This window comes from Pezoporus occidentalis, unplaced genomic scaffold (genome assembly GCF_034315485.1).
Source record: "Pezoporus occidentalis ecotype Australia unplaced genomic scaffold, CSIRO_AGI_Poc_V1 ctg94, whole genome shotgun sequence".
In the NCBI taxonomy this organism is placed as follows: domain Eukaryota; kingdom Metazoa; phylum Chordata; class Aves; order Psittaciformes; family Psittacidae; genus Pezoporus; species Pezoporus occidentalis.
In genome coordinates this window covers 567573-586322 of record NW_026916304.1, presented here as the reverse complement: position 1 = coordinate 586322, position 18750 = coordinate 567573, and the positions used below count along the sequence as shown (strand labels likewise).

Below are 18750 nucleotides of genomic sequence, written 5' to 3'. Positions count from 1 at the left end.
TCACTTCTGACATACAGATAAGAGAGTTAAAAAGCCAACAACAAAAACACATCCCATGTACAACTATCCAGCATGTAACAGCATAACATAAGTAAAAGCCAGACCTGAGTCCTCACCACATTTTCTGTTAATGATCTCATTATATACATATAAGAGAACAGGTACAGCAAGGATTTTAACAAGAATGCTACAGGTTCAATTTAGGGTATTCTTTCTGAGCACGTTAAAGAACCTGAAGAGCATCACATGAAGCTCAAAATGGAGCTCCACTCTTTCATGGAGAAACATGCCCTTTGGGTGCCATCTGTGAATAGGGCAGAGCAGACACTGACTGAGTACACTCTGAAGGTATCGTTAGCAACATTACAGAAACAGGAATTCTAAAGCAAATAAAAGGAAATGAAATATTCAAAGGAAGAAGCAGGAGGAAGGTCACTGCTATCATTCTGCCATACTTCACACATCACAGTGTGCCAACCTCCATATTATAAACTAAGTGTTCTCAACCTTCTCCTTTTGAATATCTGAATAAAAATGCAGCTATAAATTGCAGTGTCCATTTAAGCTTTTGAGGGTTTCTTCTATCCTTTGCCCTTTCTTATTTCTATCACTTCTATTTTGTGCCTTTTTGCACAGTAAGGAGCCCAGACTAAGAACCATGTTCCCCTATTCAAACGAGCACCATTCCCATTTTGACAACTCAGAGCTCTCTCAACTGGCCATGAGCAGGGTTAGAAAATGGCTCCAACTCCCTTAAGTCTCTTTCAAACAATGAATGCTTTTACAGAGAGAGAAAATAATGTAACAACCATGTTAAAGTGTCTGCAGTACTCATCAAAATGAACATGTCTGACTTCACTGGAATAGATGTTATTCATGTTGTCCACCTTCGATTTTCCTGTTGCTTGGAAAAACACTGCATTTAAAGAGGTGCATTTAAGCTAACATGACTGCAGCCCCATGTCTATGTTCTACTCATTATGTGCTGACCAAAGAATTACTAACAGCCCCAAGGGCACTCATCCCTGTGGTGTCACACTTAAAAACACTCATCCATCTGCCCTATCAATCCACAAAAAGATTTCAATACTTAAACAAGAGGAAGTTAAAAGACAAAACAAGGAAATCTCTTCAGAGACTCTAGATTCTTAACAGTATTTTTACTTCCCCAAACTCCTGTAGCAGAAGCGATACACCATTTTGCAAGTCAGCCTGGAGGATGTGAAGTCAAGCATTCCAAAATCAGTGGAATTTGAGGTGGGAGTATGTGGAATTACAAGTAGATAGGAAATGTATCCTTCAAGTGATCTGATTTTAGAAAAGGGCAGACACATGACAGTGCTCAGTAGCCTTAAGTGCAATATTCACCTTTTTCCTGGGCCCACATCATTCACTAAGCTCCTTCCAAACTTCTGTAACACACAGAGCAGAGGTCCCCCTTTACTACATTAACTCAGACTTACTCCAAGCTGACCCATCCTGTACCAAAACCAAGGCACAAAATCTGAAGTTGCTCTGAAGTTTTCTTTAGAAGAAAAATGGGAATTGATGAAAGAAGAAAATATGGGAAAAGACTAAGTGGGAAGAACAATGATCACAACAGAATAAATCAGGTTTTACAGAAGTCAGCAGATCATGCCCAAGTACTATTCAATTTGAAGAATAGCAACTTGACAGAAGTAGAAGTGAAACTGAGGCAATGAATTGTGATAAATTAAAAACACGCATTACAACTCCCTCCCAAGCATTCATTATTTTGCCTAATACATTTATCTCTCAGAGTGTTTCACCTACTACTTCAGGACATTAGAATTTATGTACCACAGGACTAGAAGTGAAAATACAGATTTCTTCTCTTAAGCAAAGAACATAATCTTTCCTCACTGAAGGAAACCAACAAACTGTTATTTTCATAATATGACACTACAAATAAGCATTAGCATGAATGAACACACACATCACTATGTTACTACAATTCAGCTCAAAATAGAGACTGAACCCTGAACGGGCCTTTGGACACTACTGCAACCTAAGATCTCTTAATTGTTACAAGAAGAATTAACAATCATTTTCATCAAGCAACTTTGCAATCCAAAAGAACAAGGCAAGAATCATACCTAGAAGAGAGGTCTCCTTTGCAAATGCTGCAGCAATAGCTGGGTCCAGCGCTGGCTGCCCATCACCAGATGGCAGATCAGGACGAGTGTAGTCCCTGCTTTTATCGTTGTTGTACTTGACATTCAAATTCACCAGTTTGGAAAAATCAATCCGTAGGGTACAGCAAGCATTATAGATATTTTGACCATCTAAGGCCTGGAAAAGGGAGTCAAGTTACTTAAATAATACACAGTACAGGTTGGTTGCACTTTTATGTTTTCAACAAGGTAGGTGTATACACATATATCCATCTGAAAACCAGTTCAGCTTAAAACACATTCATTAACCTCTCTTAACACGATTCCAGGAAGCCTGATGTTTCTTTCTCTTCTCTAGAAGCTGTTAATGCACCAAAGGGGCAATGCAATCCAACTTAAAAGTTCAGTCTGTTGAGTGGAGTTAATTCACCTGCATTCCATGGTGAAACTTTAACATGGACATAATGCCAACTAAACTGCTCACAGGAAAAAAGAACAGCAAAAATTACACAAGTATTCTTTTACATGGGAAGTTGACCTGAGGGGAAAAAAAAAACAACCTAAATCATCTAGACTTAAATACCATCTTAAGACAGCTCCTTGATACAGCCGAGTATCTACACTGTTCCTGCATGTTCTCCTTCTCCCCTTCAACAGAATTAGTGACAAAATTAAAAGAAAAGCAACTTTATCTGCTAACCTAATGCTATACCAATGGCTTGAGAAGAATGTTGATAAACACACAGTTTTCAGTCTCTCATGCTCTGCCAGTGAAGAAGGGCACAAGAAGCTGGACAGAAGTACAGCTGAGACACCTGACCCAAAGCAGCCAAAGGGGTATTCCATACTACAGAACATCATGCTGGGATATAAACTTACCATTTCCTAGCACAAGCTATGCTCTTAAGGATTCAAGATGCCTGAAAATCCTGAATGCAATAATCATGGATAACTACCCTGAAGCTAAATATGTTATCTGGAGATGTCCTTGCTTCCCATTCCAGCAACAACTACCTGACGTTCCTATTACAGATTTTAGGGCAATAGCAGAGATCTTTTGTAGACTGATACCTGTGCAGAGCAACCCTGTAGCTGTCACTCGCATCAACAGGAAAGAACTTGAACGTAGAGTCAAACCTCAGCAGAACCTCTGTAGAGGTACTCTGAATCACCTACAGGCCAACTACAGCAGGAACTCTCCATTTCGACCTATGTTGGGCCAAGGTGACTAGCATGCACTACATACATGTTTCAGTTAATCCTCCAGAGATGAGGCATTAGTAACTGTCGATATCTTTCTACAGGATTCCAGATTACAGCTATTCAAATTTAAGTTTGCTGGTTATGCTGAACATATTGATTGTTTACTATGAAAATGAGCTATTTTTGATGCTTCAAGTATCTCCTCATGCATAAAGACATCTATAGGACATCACCTTCTGTTTCATTAGAAGTACAGTAGTTCCATGTGCTCTACTACTGCACATACTCCGTACCTTCTCCAACCCATGGCTAGACTGCTGCATTGCACAGAACCTGAGCTTTGTCATCTTCACCTGGCAGCGTAACAGACAGCAACAATCCAATCTGAGGGTGGTGATGAAACACAAATTAGTGTAGCCATCATCTACCTCAATGGGAAATGAGCGAGTGCAATTCTTCACTACTTGCTCATTCAAATAGCAAAAGTGGTCCCACAGAGGCTTGGTATTGTACATTCCTGTCAGTGTCACTGGTTTCTCAGAACCTTCAAATGAATAGCATCTCTGCTTGGTACTTCCAGCCCTTCAGTTTTCCAAATTGCTCTTTAACTTCCTTAATAAGTATTCTTCTATTAAGGCCACATTCTGATTTCCCCATTATCTTCTACAGTAACAACTGATGGGAAAGAAATTGAAAGCCTCTTTCGTCTTTTAGTATGCTTTTAATTTTGAACTCCTGCAACTGAAATGTAGCTACCACATCCTCGTGTTCCTACTCTATTTCCAGATATATTTAAACCAGAGGGGTTTTCCCATCATCTGACTCTTCTTTCAAGCACTTTTCTTGTGGTGGCACTTTGCATTTGACCATAGTCGATCAACCTTAAGAACTGTACTTATTTTATTTTATTAGCTCTGGAGGATAGGGGGGAAATTAAACCTTCCCTCTAATTTGGCATTCTTCAATACTTGGATGGGGTATTACTCTTAGCATTTTGCCTATTTATGTTATAATTGGTTAAAATATGAAACTATAAACTGAAGACCATTTCAATTTGTCACCAAGATGGGCTCCAAGATCACTCTGACAATGCTTGTATGTGCAGGAGTCACTCAATGAGTTTAGTCATTCACCCATGAGCAACTACTAGTGAACAGCTAACCTAATCAAAACATGAAAAACTGGAGGAACAAATACATACAATAATCCATGATCTAGTACCAGTTTGTCAGAAGTCAACAACAGCGAGATATCTTTAGGTTCCTTCCATACTTTCACAAACCTCATCCTTTGTTATTCTGTTACTTCCTTACAATATATCCCTAGAATGACACTGATACATCTTCAGATCACTACAGGCCATTGCACAGACATCATCTTTCCATTAAACCTTCTCATAATTTATTTAAGGCTCAAAAAAGGTAAAGAAATGTATCACCTCATGTCCTATTTTGCTTTAGAAGAGCACTTTAAAAGCAGCATTAAAATGTTACTGAAAAAATAAATTCCCAAACACAAATCAAGCCTGAATTACAAAATTGTGCAACAAACACATGAGCATCCAACTGTTTATAAAGTGTTTCAAACATGAACCTAAATTACTTCAGTTGCTTTCTGCTTTCTGCAGCAATTGTAGGTTAAAGATCTTTTCTGCACTATTTTAAACCTACTTCAAACCCAAAAGGTGTATCCTGTCCAGGCAAATCTTTTTCCTATTACAGTGACATCCTTGCATCTCCCTCTACTCAAACACCATTTAATATTTGATACTATTCATCTCTGAGAAGAATATCCCTAATTTAAATTATACTCCAAATATACAAATACTTCCAGACTGCTTTGCAGGGGTAGATTATAAGATAATACATCATTGTAAATCAAGTTGTAAATCACCTTTATTCTTGTAACTTCATTCTGGCTGACTTTACTCTTCCCAACAGCATGAACACTTCCTCTCTGCTTTTTGAAAACCTCTTTATTTTTTGTGATTCCTGTCTTGACCACCTTTTTAAAATACTTTTTTATCAATAACCAGTATTTCATTTGGTGATGAAGATAAAAATGATCATCCTCCACCATGAAGGTCTTGATTTCAACATAGTCATCACTCCGTACAGTAACAGAAAACTAAGCCTATTTTTTGTTTCCCTTACTAAGAGACACTCATTGCCAACTCAGGCTGAGGTGCAAGCTTTTCACTTTTGCTTCAAGTTCTCAGCTATTCTGTCATCTAGAGGCAATAAGCACTTCCTGCGCTGCCAAGCAACACCGAACAAGCACATCAACTTGAACCAGCTTCCCACAAATCCAGCCTCTATGGGAAGGCCTGAAAACATAAATTCATTCCATTTTAGCTCTTGAAAATCGATATAGTAAAAAAATCCAGCCTCCACCTTTGGTTCAACTTTTCTGTTGCCACAGATTCATTCAATTATCCCACTCAACTAATTCCAAACAACTGGTACAGATTACATGCTGTTGATCTATCATAATTTATACAGAGGTTCTCTACAATGAATAAAACCCGTTACCTGTTCTTGCCTTTCCTACCTAGGACAGGAGAGTTTTACAGAATCATAGAGTGGTTCAGGCTGGAAAGGACCTTAAGATCATTCAGTTCCAAACCCCCGCCATGGGCAGGGAAACCTTCATTAAAACACAAGTAAGATCCTGCCCTTGTATCACTCATCCAAAGCTGCTTCCTAGTCTGATCCCATGAGTAAGACTGCACTCTCTCTTCTGGACATGTACGGTTACAATGAGCTCTAGGTAATTTTTTTTAGGATACAATAATTAAATACTTCTATAAATGTTTATCCAATCCACAAATCACATCTTTGTTTTGATGGTTAGAAAGAACCTAGCAACAAGAATTCACTCTTCATTAGGGACCGTAGTGATGGGACAGGGGGTGATGGGCTCAAATTGAAATACGGGAAGCTCAGGTTAGATATCAGGAAGAAGTTCTTTACTGTGAGGGTGCTGAGGCACTGGCACAAGGTGCCCAGAGAAGCTGCGGCTGCCCCATCCCTGGCAGTGTTCAAGGAAAGGTTGGACACAGGGGCTTGTAGCAACCTACCCCAGTATGAGGTGTCTGTGCCCGTGGCAGGGGGCTGGAACTGGATGATCTTAAGGTCTTTTCCAACCCTACTTTTCTATGATTCTATCTTACAGAATTTCCTGCTTAGAGTGAATTAATTCTGCACCAACATCACAGCCTACATTTCTACTGCTTGTTGACATCTACACTATGGCAGTCTTGCACATGTGAAGTCTTATTAAGATACTTAGTCAAAATTATAGATGTATACAAATCTTTAGACACAGAATCCTTAAACATAGTATCTTCAAATACTGATTTTATGCAACAGGAATATCATACCTCCCAACTATTTTTTCATCTCAAAGAATTCGCACAAGGGGTGGAGTATGACACATTAGTAAGGTCAGTACTTGTCATATTAACATCTTCCAAACATTTAGAGTACAGGAAGGTCGCCAGCCTTAAAAGAAAACTGTACTTACTAGTTTTGCTTGCTGTGCATTTACTGGATCACCATACTGCAGTAAAGCTTGAAACTGGTTATTCTTTGTGAATGTGATTATCTTCAACACAGCACCAAATTTAGAGAATATCTGCCAAGAAACATGGTAAAAGTTTTACACATGAAGTTCCTCCCAAATGAGAGCTCAAATTCAAAAGAAATTGGGCTTACCTGATGGAGAACATCCAGGGTTACGGGATAGTACATATTGTCAATGATTATTCTGAGTACTGGACTCTGAGCTGGAGTCACTGCACTCTCACTAACAGTGGTCCCACTAATGGGAGCATTTGTTGCCTGCACAGCTGTCACCGCCTGAAGAACAGCTTGGGCCCTCTTCAAAACAAAAGACAAGAAAAGGCAAGACAGCTTGGTTAATATTTCAAGATGATAGCTAGAAATTAATTAGCAATATTTATACAGTTAACTCCAGAAACAGAAAACTGCCCACTGATTTCAAACTGAGAGCTACAGACAGAACACAACGTAAGTGCAATGCAGTCCAACTCTGTGAGAAGAGACAAATGAAAACATCAATTAACCCTTATGTCACAATAAAGAAGGGCTTCAAATGGCACTGGTATCAATCAATCCTACTTGTACTAGTAACAATGAAGTAAGTGAAGATTTTGTAGGTTTCAAGATTCTTTTCCTTTAACAAAAACCAAATCCAAGAAAAAAACGACAAGCCTACAGAAACCAGCAGGACTGAACCTATTTTCCAGGAGATTCTATTACAGTTCACATTTCCCTGCCATTTCAGAACTCTGATAGAAAGGGCTAATACTAAGCTAACACTTCTAAACTTCTCAGCTTTAACACACTGGAATCATACACAAGGCTGACAAATGTCAGGAAGTAGTATCCGCAAAAAGGTAAAACAAACTGGTGTTTATTATCCATCCTCTTTCAGAAGAACAAAATCCTCTTCATGTGTGGGGATTTTGGGGTGTTTAAACACAAGCAGGGCTTTAGAAATCCAAAGGTAACCACATGATGACAGCACAAAACTACACAGCTATGTCACTACTTCCAGTGCCCAAACTGACAGGATCAGAAAAATGAGATGTCTTTTTCTGAGAAAGAAAAAGTGCAGGAAAAAGGAGTTCCATTTAATGCTTTCATTGCAGGAGCCTTATGAAGCAAACGATACAAAACAGAGATGGGTGAGCATGCCAGGTATAAGTAATAACCACCATATGAACATATGCTGCATATTTTAAAGGTATTAGAGCTACTGCACGATTTCATAGCTTACAACTTACATGATAATCCTCATCCTGAAAGGAATCAATGAGTAAGGAAAAGGGAGGGGAAGGGGAAACAAAACAAAAAACACAGAGACCTGGTGAACACTAGCTGGGAAAACAAGATTTACCTCTAAACTTAATAGCACTGTAACTGTAAAAACATCTTCTGATAACAAACATGTTTTTTTTTTCCCTAATGTATGAAATACAGAACTTTCAAGCTGGCCAAATACTGGGCCAAGTTGTATGATTGATTCCTATTCCCTTCTGTAAGCACAGGAGAAGCGCACGGGAATTAAAACTCACTCCTTCAAGTGATTGTTTAATCAAAAGAACTGGAATCTGTGAAGGCAGTTTGAACATCTAACCCTTGTTAGCACTATCCATCTATGCTTATGCATCATATTTTATTACAGTTACAGAAATAACTGTCATCTTGATTCCTGAATCTACAACACAAGGTAAGAAATGGTTGGTTTAAAGGAGTTTAAATGCTCCTCTCAGTGTTTTGATGTCTCACAGGAAAAGGATTTACATAGAATTATAGAGCTGAGAGAAAACATACTCAAAATGGACCATTTAAGTTTTCTTCAGAGCCAACTCATTCCAAGTACAGAACTAAAAACAGTCCTGGAAGCTGCTATTATTGAGAAATTCAGAAAACAGCTTACTGGACCTTTTCCTACTTTCATTATTTTTAAAGGTTTTTTTATCTTCTTTATAGCTAAGACACTTGCACTCCTCTTCAAACTCTTTATCTTTCTGGTTCCATGCACTAACATCCCAACTTCGTTGTATCTTCCAGCTTGAACATCCGGAAACAAAGACAATTTCAAATCCAAACCAAAAGAAGACTAAAGCAACATTTGCACCACCTTTATTTCTCCTTACAGAAAAGAGAACATCCAACCACCTTGTGTTGTATAGAATGCCTTGGAGACACTAGTAACAGAATACTCACTGCCAAGTACCTATTTCTATTATTTAGTTTGAAATTAAAGAAATAGAGACCTGAAAGACTGGGAATATGTTTAAACTGAGTATAGTGGCATAAAAGCTGTTGAAAAGTCAGCACATCCTCTACACTGGACACATGGAGTACAAAAAAAGATTAAGCACAGACGCCAGAGGACAACGCAAGAGAAAGCTTCTTAAAGGACTATGTCCATTCATTAGATGTGCAGGCAGAATTCATCCTCTAAGTAAATGAATTTATTTTTCCTTATCACTGACATTTTGGGGAACACAAAATTCCTCAATTTTTAAAAAGTACATTTAGAAGCCAAACTATCACAAGATTCTAACTTTTCAGTTTAGAAGCACCAACTGGAAAATCAATACTATACTTAATAAGAACCAAGATATCTTTCAACAGATTACTGTTGTTTCTAAAGGCTATCATAGAATCCCAGACTGGTTTGGCTTGGAAGGGACCTTAAAATCATGTAGTTCCAGCCCCCTGCCCCGGTCAGGGACACCTTTCACTAGAGCAAATTGCTCCCCATCCAACCTGGCCTTGAACACTGCCAGGGATGGGGCAGCCACAGCTTCTCTGGGCACCCTGTGCCAGTGCCTCAGCACCCTCACAGGGAAGAGCTTCTGCCTCAGATCTAATCTGAGGGTCCCCACCGTCAGTTTAAAACCATTCCCCTTGGCCTATTACTACATGCCCTTGACATAAGTCCCTCTCCAGATTTCATCATAATGGAAAGATCACACAGAAAGCCAATCCCTTTCAGTGTCACAAAATAAAAGACCACAGGGAAGACTACAGTAGCATTATAACATAGACAAAACTAACTGATTTAAACATATGCCACATAAGCCAAGAACACACACTAAGCCTCATTTTCTGCCTGCATTTGTAATACTACCGAACAGTAAATATACCTGGTTAAGTGTGTTATCAGTCTTCAGTTCTTTATGATTGGAATACTGGATATAGATAAGTTGGTTCCGAAGATGAGGCGTCACAGCAGAGTAATAATTCACCATGGTGACAGCTGCTTCTTCTGTGGCAAGTTCCAAAAATGCCTGTGATTAAACAGTTAATTTTCAGTATTTACAAGGCAGATAATAGTCATATTAGCAGCATATTCAAAACACTTAAAGCACCGGAAAACACATGGTAACAAATACCAGTCTTCAGATGTCATTCGCTATATACCAAGTTTACCAGTCCAAAAATTCACCCCTGAAGATGAGGGACTATTTCTCTCACAGTTAACTTTTTGCTATATGCAGCTCCACCATACCCTGTTACCCCTATAATTTACTAAAAGACAGTATAAATTCATAAAAAGGAAAAATTAAGGCTTTTTGGTTTTCATACTTACTGTTCTGACTTATTTCAAGAGCATTTTAACAGCATATTTTGAAAATACACAGAAAGCATAGTGAAAAATGGAAAGCAACACGTTACCTGATTTTTCCCTTTCAGCATCAGGATGTTGGTCACCTTACCAAAAGGTAAACCTAAAGCAATAACTTCTGTTTCTGTCACTTCCCCAGGCAGTTTCCTGATATGAAGAACACGAGAAGGAGCCCCATCCAATTTATCTTCCCCTTTGAATTTCTTGGTGTCATTACCATTTGCTGAAAGACAGAGTCGGACTAGATGTGAAAAGCTGACTGATAAAATGGTTTTCATTAGAAATATCACTTTTAAGTAAGCCACCTCTTAGCTGGATCTAAATAGAAGTCAAGGGTTCAGAACAAATTCTGAAGAGACAGATGTTACAGCTTCGGAAAAGGTGTGCTCACAACTAACTCAAATCCTTTCTATCTCTTTCAGTGAAGTATCTCATGTAATACCATGCAAGAGTATTAATGATGACTCAGCATGCCTTGCATAAGAACTGTAAATTCTATTAAAAAAACCCAACAATTTGAGGTTACCAGAATTTTGGTTTTCAGGAGAAAAATGGTGGTGAATAGTTACCAGAAGAGCTTCTAAAGGGAACTTTAAAGGATTGTTTGCACTAAGGAACCAGAGACACAAAGTAGAGAACTATCAAAGCAAGAGGGGAAGCATCATTAATGCTGAGAAGGATCACACTGGAGAAAGTGGATGACCCAGAGGACTGATATTGCAAACATCTGATGAAATCCTGAGCCTCAGAATTTAAGGACCAAGAGCAAAACCATCTATTATGAACTACTAGTTCCCTGACAGATAAAAACCAACTAATAAACATGATGCAGCCAACACAGGGGAAGAGGGTGTACAAAGAGCCAGATCGGACTTTCCTAGCAGAAGCAGGGAAGCATTAACATCATTGTCCAAAGCATTTGGAAGGTATTGTTAGGAATGCAGTCCAGAATTCTTGTACAAAATTCCAGCTGCAGCTCCTAGCCAGTTGGATGGAAGAAGTGTTGCTTTGGAAAGAAGGCCAGTAATACAACCACTGCCTACAAATACGTAAGTGGAGTAACCGTTAGAGTCAAGAGCTAAAGTACAACACTGTCCTAAGATATATGGATATTAATGAATTAATCAGTGCTGGAAATCAGAACGCAATTACATATGAGAGAAGCAAGTGCTAAGATTTCTCTTTTTCTACTTCTGGCTGTAAAAACATGCAAGTCTGAGCATGAGCTACTCAACTTCTGATTACATGTTAGAAGAGCACTTGAATAGCCCCATGTATTTCCAAAATAACCCACATCAACTGTGACTAGGAGAAAAAGACTTGTCATCATTAGGGTTCAAATTCTTGAGGGCTTCTACCAAAGAGGATTAATTAATAAATAACTAAAAAGTACAGGACTACTTTTATTTACTCACTACAAAAGCAGAAACAATAAATGGGGGAAGGGGAGTGTGAGGGAAATCAATAAGAAGCATTTATAGGTGTTAAATCCTTGTGAGAAAGTTGATGGCTGCAATTTGCAGAGAGAAGTGAATGAACAAGTCTTCAGTTCTCACTCAGCTGTAACTACAGAACTTCATGCTGAACGGGTGCCGGGAAAGTCATTTCTACCTCATCTTGTTCCCTGTGTAAAAATATCACATTCATTTATGACCAACTTGAGCACAGAAAGAATTCAAGTTCTTAGCTCCATTTACCTTAGCCAAGCCAATCTACTCCAGATTAAAACACAGAACGAAATGGACTCTAATTTTTACAAGTCAAGAACAGCCACACTCCAGATGCGGATCTGAAAAGCCAAACCAGGTATGACATTTAAGTACCGTTCCAATGGCATTAGGAAAATTGGCAAACTTGGGGTCTCTGAGTAAACCTGTGAACATGTGTCTTCCTTTTCCAAGAATAAGGCCATTCTCCATACTTCCATTAAAGGAATTAATGGGAAAAGGATAAATCTATACATCAGGAACTGTTTCCACCACTCCCTTCTATCCTTTTCTAACAACTAAACCTCTAATTTGAATGCTTCTACCTTTCACTTCAGCTATTTATCTTTAGATTTAGTTAAATGTAAAATTCAAGCTATTCTCCTAGTTAAAAATAGGATGCCTTAGAGGCAGGTCATCCCTTCACTTCCTCTCCTCCTCAGAAAGAAGATTCCAAAACAGTTTTTTCAAAAGTCCTTGCACTGCAGAACATTTTCTAGGTCTTTTCCAACTTCCAATAGCAGTCAAAACAACCCAAACCTAACTACATTAGAAAGGGTCGAGATCCACCTAGCAGTTACCTCCAACTGCTAATGCTAGAAGGGGTCAAATCCATGCAATAGTAGGCATTTTATGCTGGTCTGCTGCAAGGAAGGACAAACTGTGATGGAACACAGAATAAAACGTCAGACACCACAATGTGAACTAGGCTCTGAAGTCCACTGTTAGTCTGCCCAAGGCTCTAACCTCTATCCCTTTGGTAAACATGGTGAGACTGGGCTTCCAGGTATCTAAATGACACACTAGAGCACTTAATCCTCAAAGACAGAAAATGTCCTTTTCTTTTTCAGCTGAGGCTCATCACACACCAGTCTTCCCTAGTTCTCAATTTAAATCTCTACCAGAAAACTAGACAAAAAACACTGTAAAGTTTGTCAGGCTTCGCAATGTATTACAGGCAACACATTACACACAAACTTGCAAAGAACAAGAGACTTGCAGTGATATTGGAACTAGATTTCCAGTGCCTGTCAGACTTAAGCTTTCTAAATAATCTGAATTCATACAGGTTTCAAAAACTAAATATGAAACATTCACAATGAGAAATGAGAAAGTGAAAATCAAGGCTTTAAACTAAAAGATTTTCTGAAACTGATAAGAAACCTCTTTTTTTTACTACATCACCCCAAAAGTATGTACTGTGAGATCAGTTGTTACAGAACTGTGTTATTTTGTGTGTGGTTTTCAACATATCATTTGGACAGATTAACTTTTCCATAGCATAACCTCCAAGAATTTAAGGTTTTTTTTGTTAAACTACAGCTTGTATTTGGATTAGGCTTTAGGTAATCCCAATTTACTAATAAAAGCATCCCTAGCCAGATAGAATCACTCCAATATACGTTTATATGAAATAAATGTTCCTTTATTGTATTACCTGAATAACTGGTTTTATCATTTGCATTTCACACAGTTCTTCAATTTTCACTGTATCAAGGGGATGGTGAGGGGGGAAACCTCACAGTCCCAGGGTAAAGGTTGGATTTGATGATCTTAAAGGTCTTTCCCAACCTACTTGATTCCATGATTTTCTAAGAAGTACTAACTACTACTGAGGAACTGTTACTAAACTATAAGATTATTGGCACAGAGCTATTTCATCAGTTAAGTCTGGCTTTCACCAGACCTAAAAAGCCTGACTGAATTCAAACCTCTTGCTACTAACACTTTTAACAACTATAAAGAAGGACTGAAGAACATCATGCTTACAATATCCGTATTAGGGGAACAAATAAAAATCACTGTGAGAACAGCATGACCCAAACACAGTGTTAGCATTAGCTCATTCATTAAGTTACAGCCTTAAATATAGAGCTGAAATAACAAAATCAGGAATCTGACCCTGAATCACAGAATCATTTAGGTCAGAAAAGACCTTTAAGATAGTTAACCAGTCCAGCCATAAACCTAACACTGCCAAGTCCACCACTAAACCATGTCCCCAAGCACCACATTTACACATCTTTTAAATATCCCCAGGGATGCTTATAGTCATTTCAGACTGCCAAAGAAAACCCAAAACAAAGAAACCAAACCTGTTCTCTAACAGCCACTGCACTGAGGTAAACCCTCTTTGGCTCTGCACCAAAGAGATGAAAAATCCAGGTTCCATTTCTAGCAGAATCTCCTCTGTACTAATAACGTTCAAAGCATTATTCTCCTAACTAAACAGGATATTCTAGTCTAAGCATAACTGATACCTAAACCACATCCCTGTTGCACGGAGTTCCTTCAATTTAGCATAAATCAAGTAGAATGCTTAGGAGTTGACAAAGCCTATAAATGGCTGTTAACTACACAACTTTGGTCCCTGGCATTTTTTGCTAGAAACTCCTATTTTATTAAACACAGAAACCCATCCAAATAAGCAATAAAATTAAGAGGAATGTACATAAGGCATTCTCTGAGTCTGTGGCATTCAACTGTTCAAGCTATGAAGATTCAATGGAGAAAATCTGAGCTTAAAGTTCAGCCTAACTCTTGGCAAACAGCGAGTAACTTACTTCCTGCTGGTCACTACTTTTGGAAACACACTGTAGTAAGACTTCATCCAAAAGGAGTTTCTCTCTGCACACAATTTATGTGTTTCTTGAAAAACAGTAATAAAAAACCTCTCAAAAGTGTTCTGTGGCCAAAATTACATCATTAAAATTGAAACTATATAAAGCCTTTCAGATGTGTGATTTTTTTCTTTACAATAACATTCTTCTATATTCAAAAATGTCCTAATATAGTAATGTAACTATGCAGCTATGTGCAAAGATTTTGCATCCAGTAAAAAGTTGCTTTCACCTATTATTTCCTGGGAATAAAGGGAAAATATGCTAAAAATTCATCACATGATGCTGATTTTAGGCCCCTGTTTCTCTGCACTATTGAAAGCCTTGACTAATAAACATCCGTTTTGCAGGAGTCAATCTGTTTCACACCCGTCAGTCCAGAACAACAAGCAACTACAAACCCAAATGTAAATACTTAAGCTTTTCCGAAACATTTATTCCACCCTCTCGTTTCAGTTTATACATGAAAGCAGCTTACTAATAGTACTAGCCATTTCTGTGCCTATTGTAGAAAGTACTTCTTGTTTCACATTAGCTGATATATATGAAATCTAATGCTGCCAACAAGAAGAACATAAGACATACCCATACAGTAAATATCCGACCAAGTGAAAAGCAATGGAATAATAGATTCATAGGCTCACAGAATGGTTTGGGTTGGAAAGGAAGTTAAGATCATCCAGTTCCAATCCCCTGCCACGGGCAGGGACACCTCATACTAGAGCAGGGTGCTCCAAGCCCATGTCCAACCTGGCCTTGAACACTGCCAGGGATGGGGCAGCCACAGCTTCTCTGGGCACCCTGTGCCAGCACCTCAGCACCCTCACAGGGAAGAGCTTCTGCCTTAGATCTAACTTGAACTTCCCCTGTTTCAGTTTGAACCCACCACCCCTTGTCCTGTCACTACAGTCCCTGATGGAGAGTCCCTTCCCTAGCATCCTTGTAGCCCCCTTCTAGTTTATAAACAGGGATTATGACCAGACAGAAAGACGTAATATTACAGTGGCTACAACACAATCATCTGCATAAAACAACCAGCTACAGAAAAAACACTGTGGTTTTGTTTCTGAGGCTCTTAAATATATATATATATATATACCCGGTCTGATGTCACAAACAGAATACAGGAAGAGGAGACCTTTGGCCTTTGAAGTGTTTGGGAGAAAGAACATTTAAAAAAAAAAAAGGAGACACTACACTCAAAAATAAGGTAAAAATGAAGAACACAAAGTTCTTTGAGGGCTGCATTTGTTAATATTAAACGGTTAGATGTTCAGTTTTACTTATGCTTTTTGATTGGTGGATTATTTTCTTGTTGGTTTGGGGAGCAGAAGCGTGTTCTGCAACACTTTATATTTCCAAGTACTTTACACCCCATTACCCTTGCCTTGTTTGGCCATTGCTACGTTAATGAAATCTCACCACTTGAACTAGAGCATTAACCAGTAGTAACAGGTGGGTTTTTACCATGTGCAATGTGCAAAAGAAAATCTTGACCAATCAATATTAGAATAATAGAAAGAGTATCACCTATCAGGAATTGAGCTTCATTTGAGAAGGACTTTAGACAAGGGCCTGTAGGAATAGGACAAGGAGAAATTACCTAAATTAATAATAATAGCCACTATTTATTTCTTTGTTACTGAGGCTTTCTGAAGGTTTGGGGGTTTTGCCTGATTTTTAAAGTTTCTTAATTTCTAAGGAGGTACATTCAAAGCATTAACATTAACAAACTCATAGAATAGAATCACAGAACCAACTAGGCTGGAAAAAACCTTTAAGACCATTGAGTCCAACCATTCATTTAGTTCATCCACATCCACATACCTATGTATATCTGTAGAGAAATTTAAATTATAGCCTAGTATTAAATTCTTATAATTTCCAATCACATGTACTGTCCTCCTTCAGATCTTTCCAATTACTACTAACTGTAATCAATTTGCAAGCTTCAGAAGTAAATTACCTATGTTTAGGCATCATTAATGTTAACTAATACCCAATTTTACTTTGATGTGTTCAGCCTGGAGAAAAGAAGCTGTGCAGAGACCTCAGAGCAGCTTCCAGTGTCTGAAGGGGGCTAGGCTGCCCAGGGAGGTTGTGGAGTTTCCTTCCCTGGAGACATTCAAAACCCGCCTGGACACATTCCTGTGTAACATTATCTAGGTGTTCCTGCTCTGGCAGGGGGATTGGACTAGATGATCTTTTGAGGTCCCTTCCAATCTCTAGCATACTGTGATACTGTGTGATACAGGGATCCTGGAGAGGGACTCTTCATCAGGGACTGTACTGATAGGACAAGGGCTGGAAAGGACATTAAAGTCATCAAGCTCCAACCCCTGCCATGGGCAGGGACACCTTCCACTAGAGCAGGTTGCTCCAAGCCCCTGTGTCCAGCCTGGCCTTGAACACTGCCAGGGATGGGGCAGCCACAGCTTCTCTGGGCACCTTGTGCCAGCGCCTCTGCATCCTTACAGGGAAGAACTTCTGCCTTAGATCTAACCTGAACCTCCCCTGTTGCAGTTTGAACCCATTACCCCTTGTCCTGTCACTACAGGTCCTTATAAACATTAATTAATACATAACTAATGACTTTAAAAACAAGCAGAGGCAAAACCACGTCTGAAATATCCTGGCTTTCAGCTCTGCTTTCTCAGAATCCCATTACCAAATCATATTGTAGTTTACCTGAACTGCCTTTGCAGTCATTGCTGTGCATCAGAACAAAAACAGTCAGTTCACAGCTCTTTACAAGACGGTTGTGCTCTCTAAAGAGGTCAAACCAGGCAAGATTCTGATAGAAACGTTGACAACATTTTCAGAAAAGGTGAAGGAAAACACTAGAAGTAGTTCAAGAAGTAGCAGGAATGTGATTTTGACAATGCAACTTCAACTTATCAATGTCAGAAACTTCAAACATCTAATGCTGACCTAATACATGACAAGCTGGCCTCCCTTGCAACAAAGTGTGAGCTAGTAGATGTGATTGTTTCCTCAGTGTTTGCAGATCGATGTTCTGTCGTACTGCTCAAACTCATTCAGGAAAAGGAAAAATAACCTTGAATGTTTAAATAGAAATGCTTAACTGAAATGAAATGTGACAACAATGAGGACAGTAATCAAATTATGTCTAAAGCAGGAAATACAAGATCAGAACTATGTGGCAAAAGAACTCATGTGGAAGTCATCCTCAGTTATCCAACCCTAGCTTTCTTTTAAGGCTGTTCTTTTGCAAAAGACACATGAAGAACTTAAGACAGTCACTTGACTTGCAGTGAATCCCAGTAAAACACACTGCCAATTTCATCTATGCAGTCTGTAGGATGGATACTGATGACAGAGCTGGTTAGAAAATGCTCCAGTATTGCCTTGTACTTTGAGCAATGTCTTTTGGACAGCAGACAAACATGGTAGCATCTTCCTTAATTCTATATGATTAAATTGCCAGTGGTTCAATAATCAGTAACAATGCAAACTAAATGTTTGCCCAACAATTCTGCAAGTTTCTTTCACCAAAATGGAGAGAAATTCATATATATAACTCCCTATAGGGCAGCAAAAGCAGGAACCTTTCATGCCTTTCTCAAAGAAAGAGAATTAGGGCAAGAGTATTCATAAAAGCATTAAAGTATTACAGTATTCTAACTGCATGGCACCTGAGGAACAAAAAAGCCTACTGGAACTGTTACCATGATAAAAGGATAAGATGAGCATATGGAAAAACATCTCCAGTCTCACTCCTAAAACTTGGTTTCTACAGTAAGCATTTAGTAATTAATAATACAGTAGGTATTACAGTAATATTATTACAAATATAATTATTAGTTATATTAATTAGTAATTAATATAATTAATATTAAAACATTATAAAAAATTACTTCTACGGTAGGTACTTAGTAAGAAATGAGGCTGTGAACT

General features: G+C 38.6%; 1 protein-coding gene across 4 annotated transcripts in view; it reads right to left on the bottom strand.

The window, feature by feature from the left end:
- PTBP2 (polypyrimidine tract binding protein 2) overlaps positions 1-18750 on the bottom strand; it is a 43819-nt gene that overhangs the window by 8475 nt on the left and 16594 nt on the right. For all 4 annotated transcript variants that reach the window (XM_062606174.1, XM_062606175.1, XM_062606176.1 and 1 more), the window contains exons 4-8: positions 10556-10728; positions 10024-10167; positions 7055-7219; positions 6864-6974; positions 2118-2313 (exon numbers count right to left, since the gene is read on the bottom strand). In XM_062606174.1, the coding sequence (XP_062462158.1) occupies positions 2118-2313; positions 6864-6974; positions 7055-7219; positions 10024-10167; positions 10556-10728 (789 nt within the window). The remainder of the gene's footprint in view (positions 1-2117; positions 2314-6863; positions 6975-7054; positions 7220-10023; positions 10168-10555; positions 10729-18750) is intronic.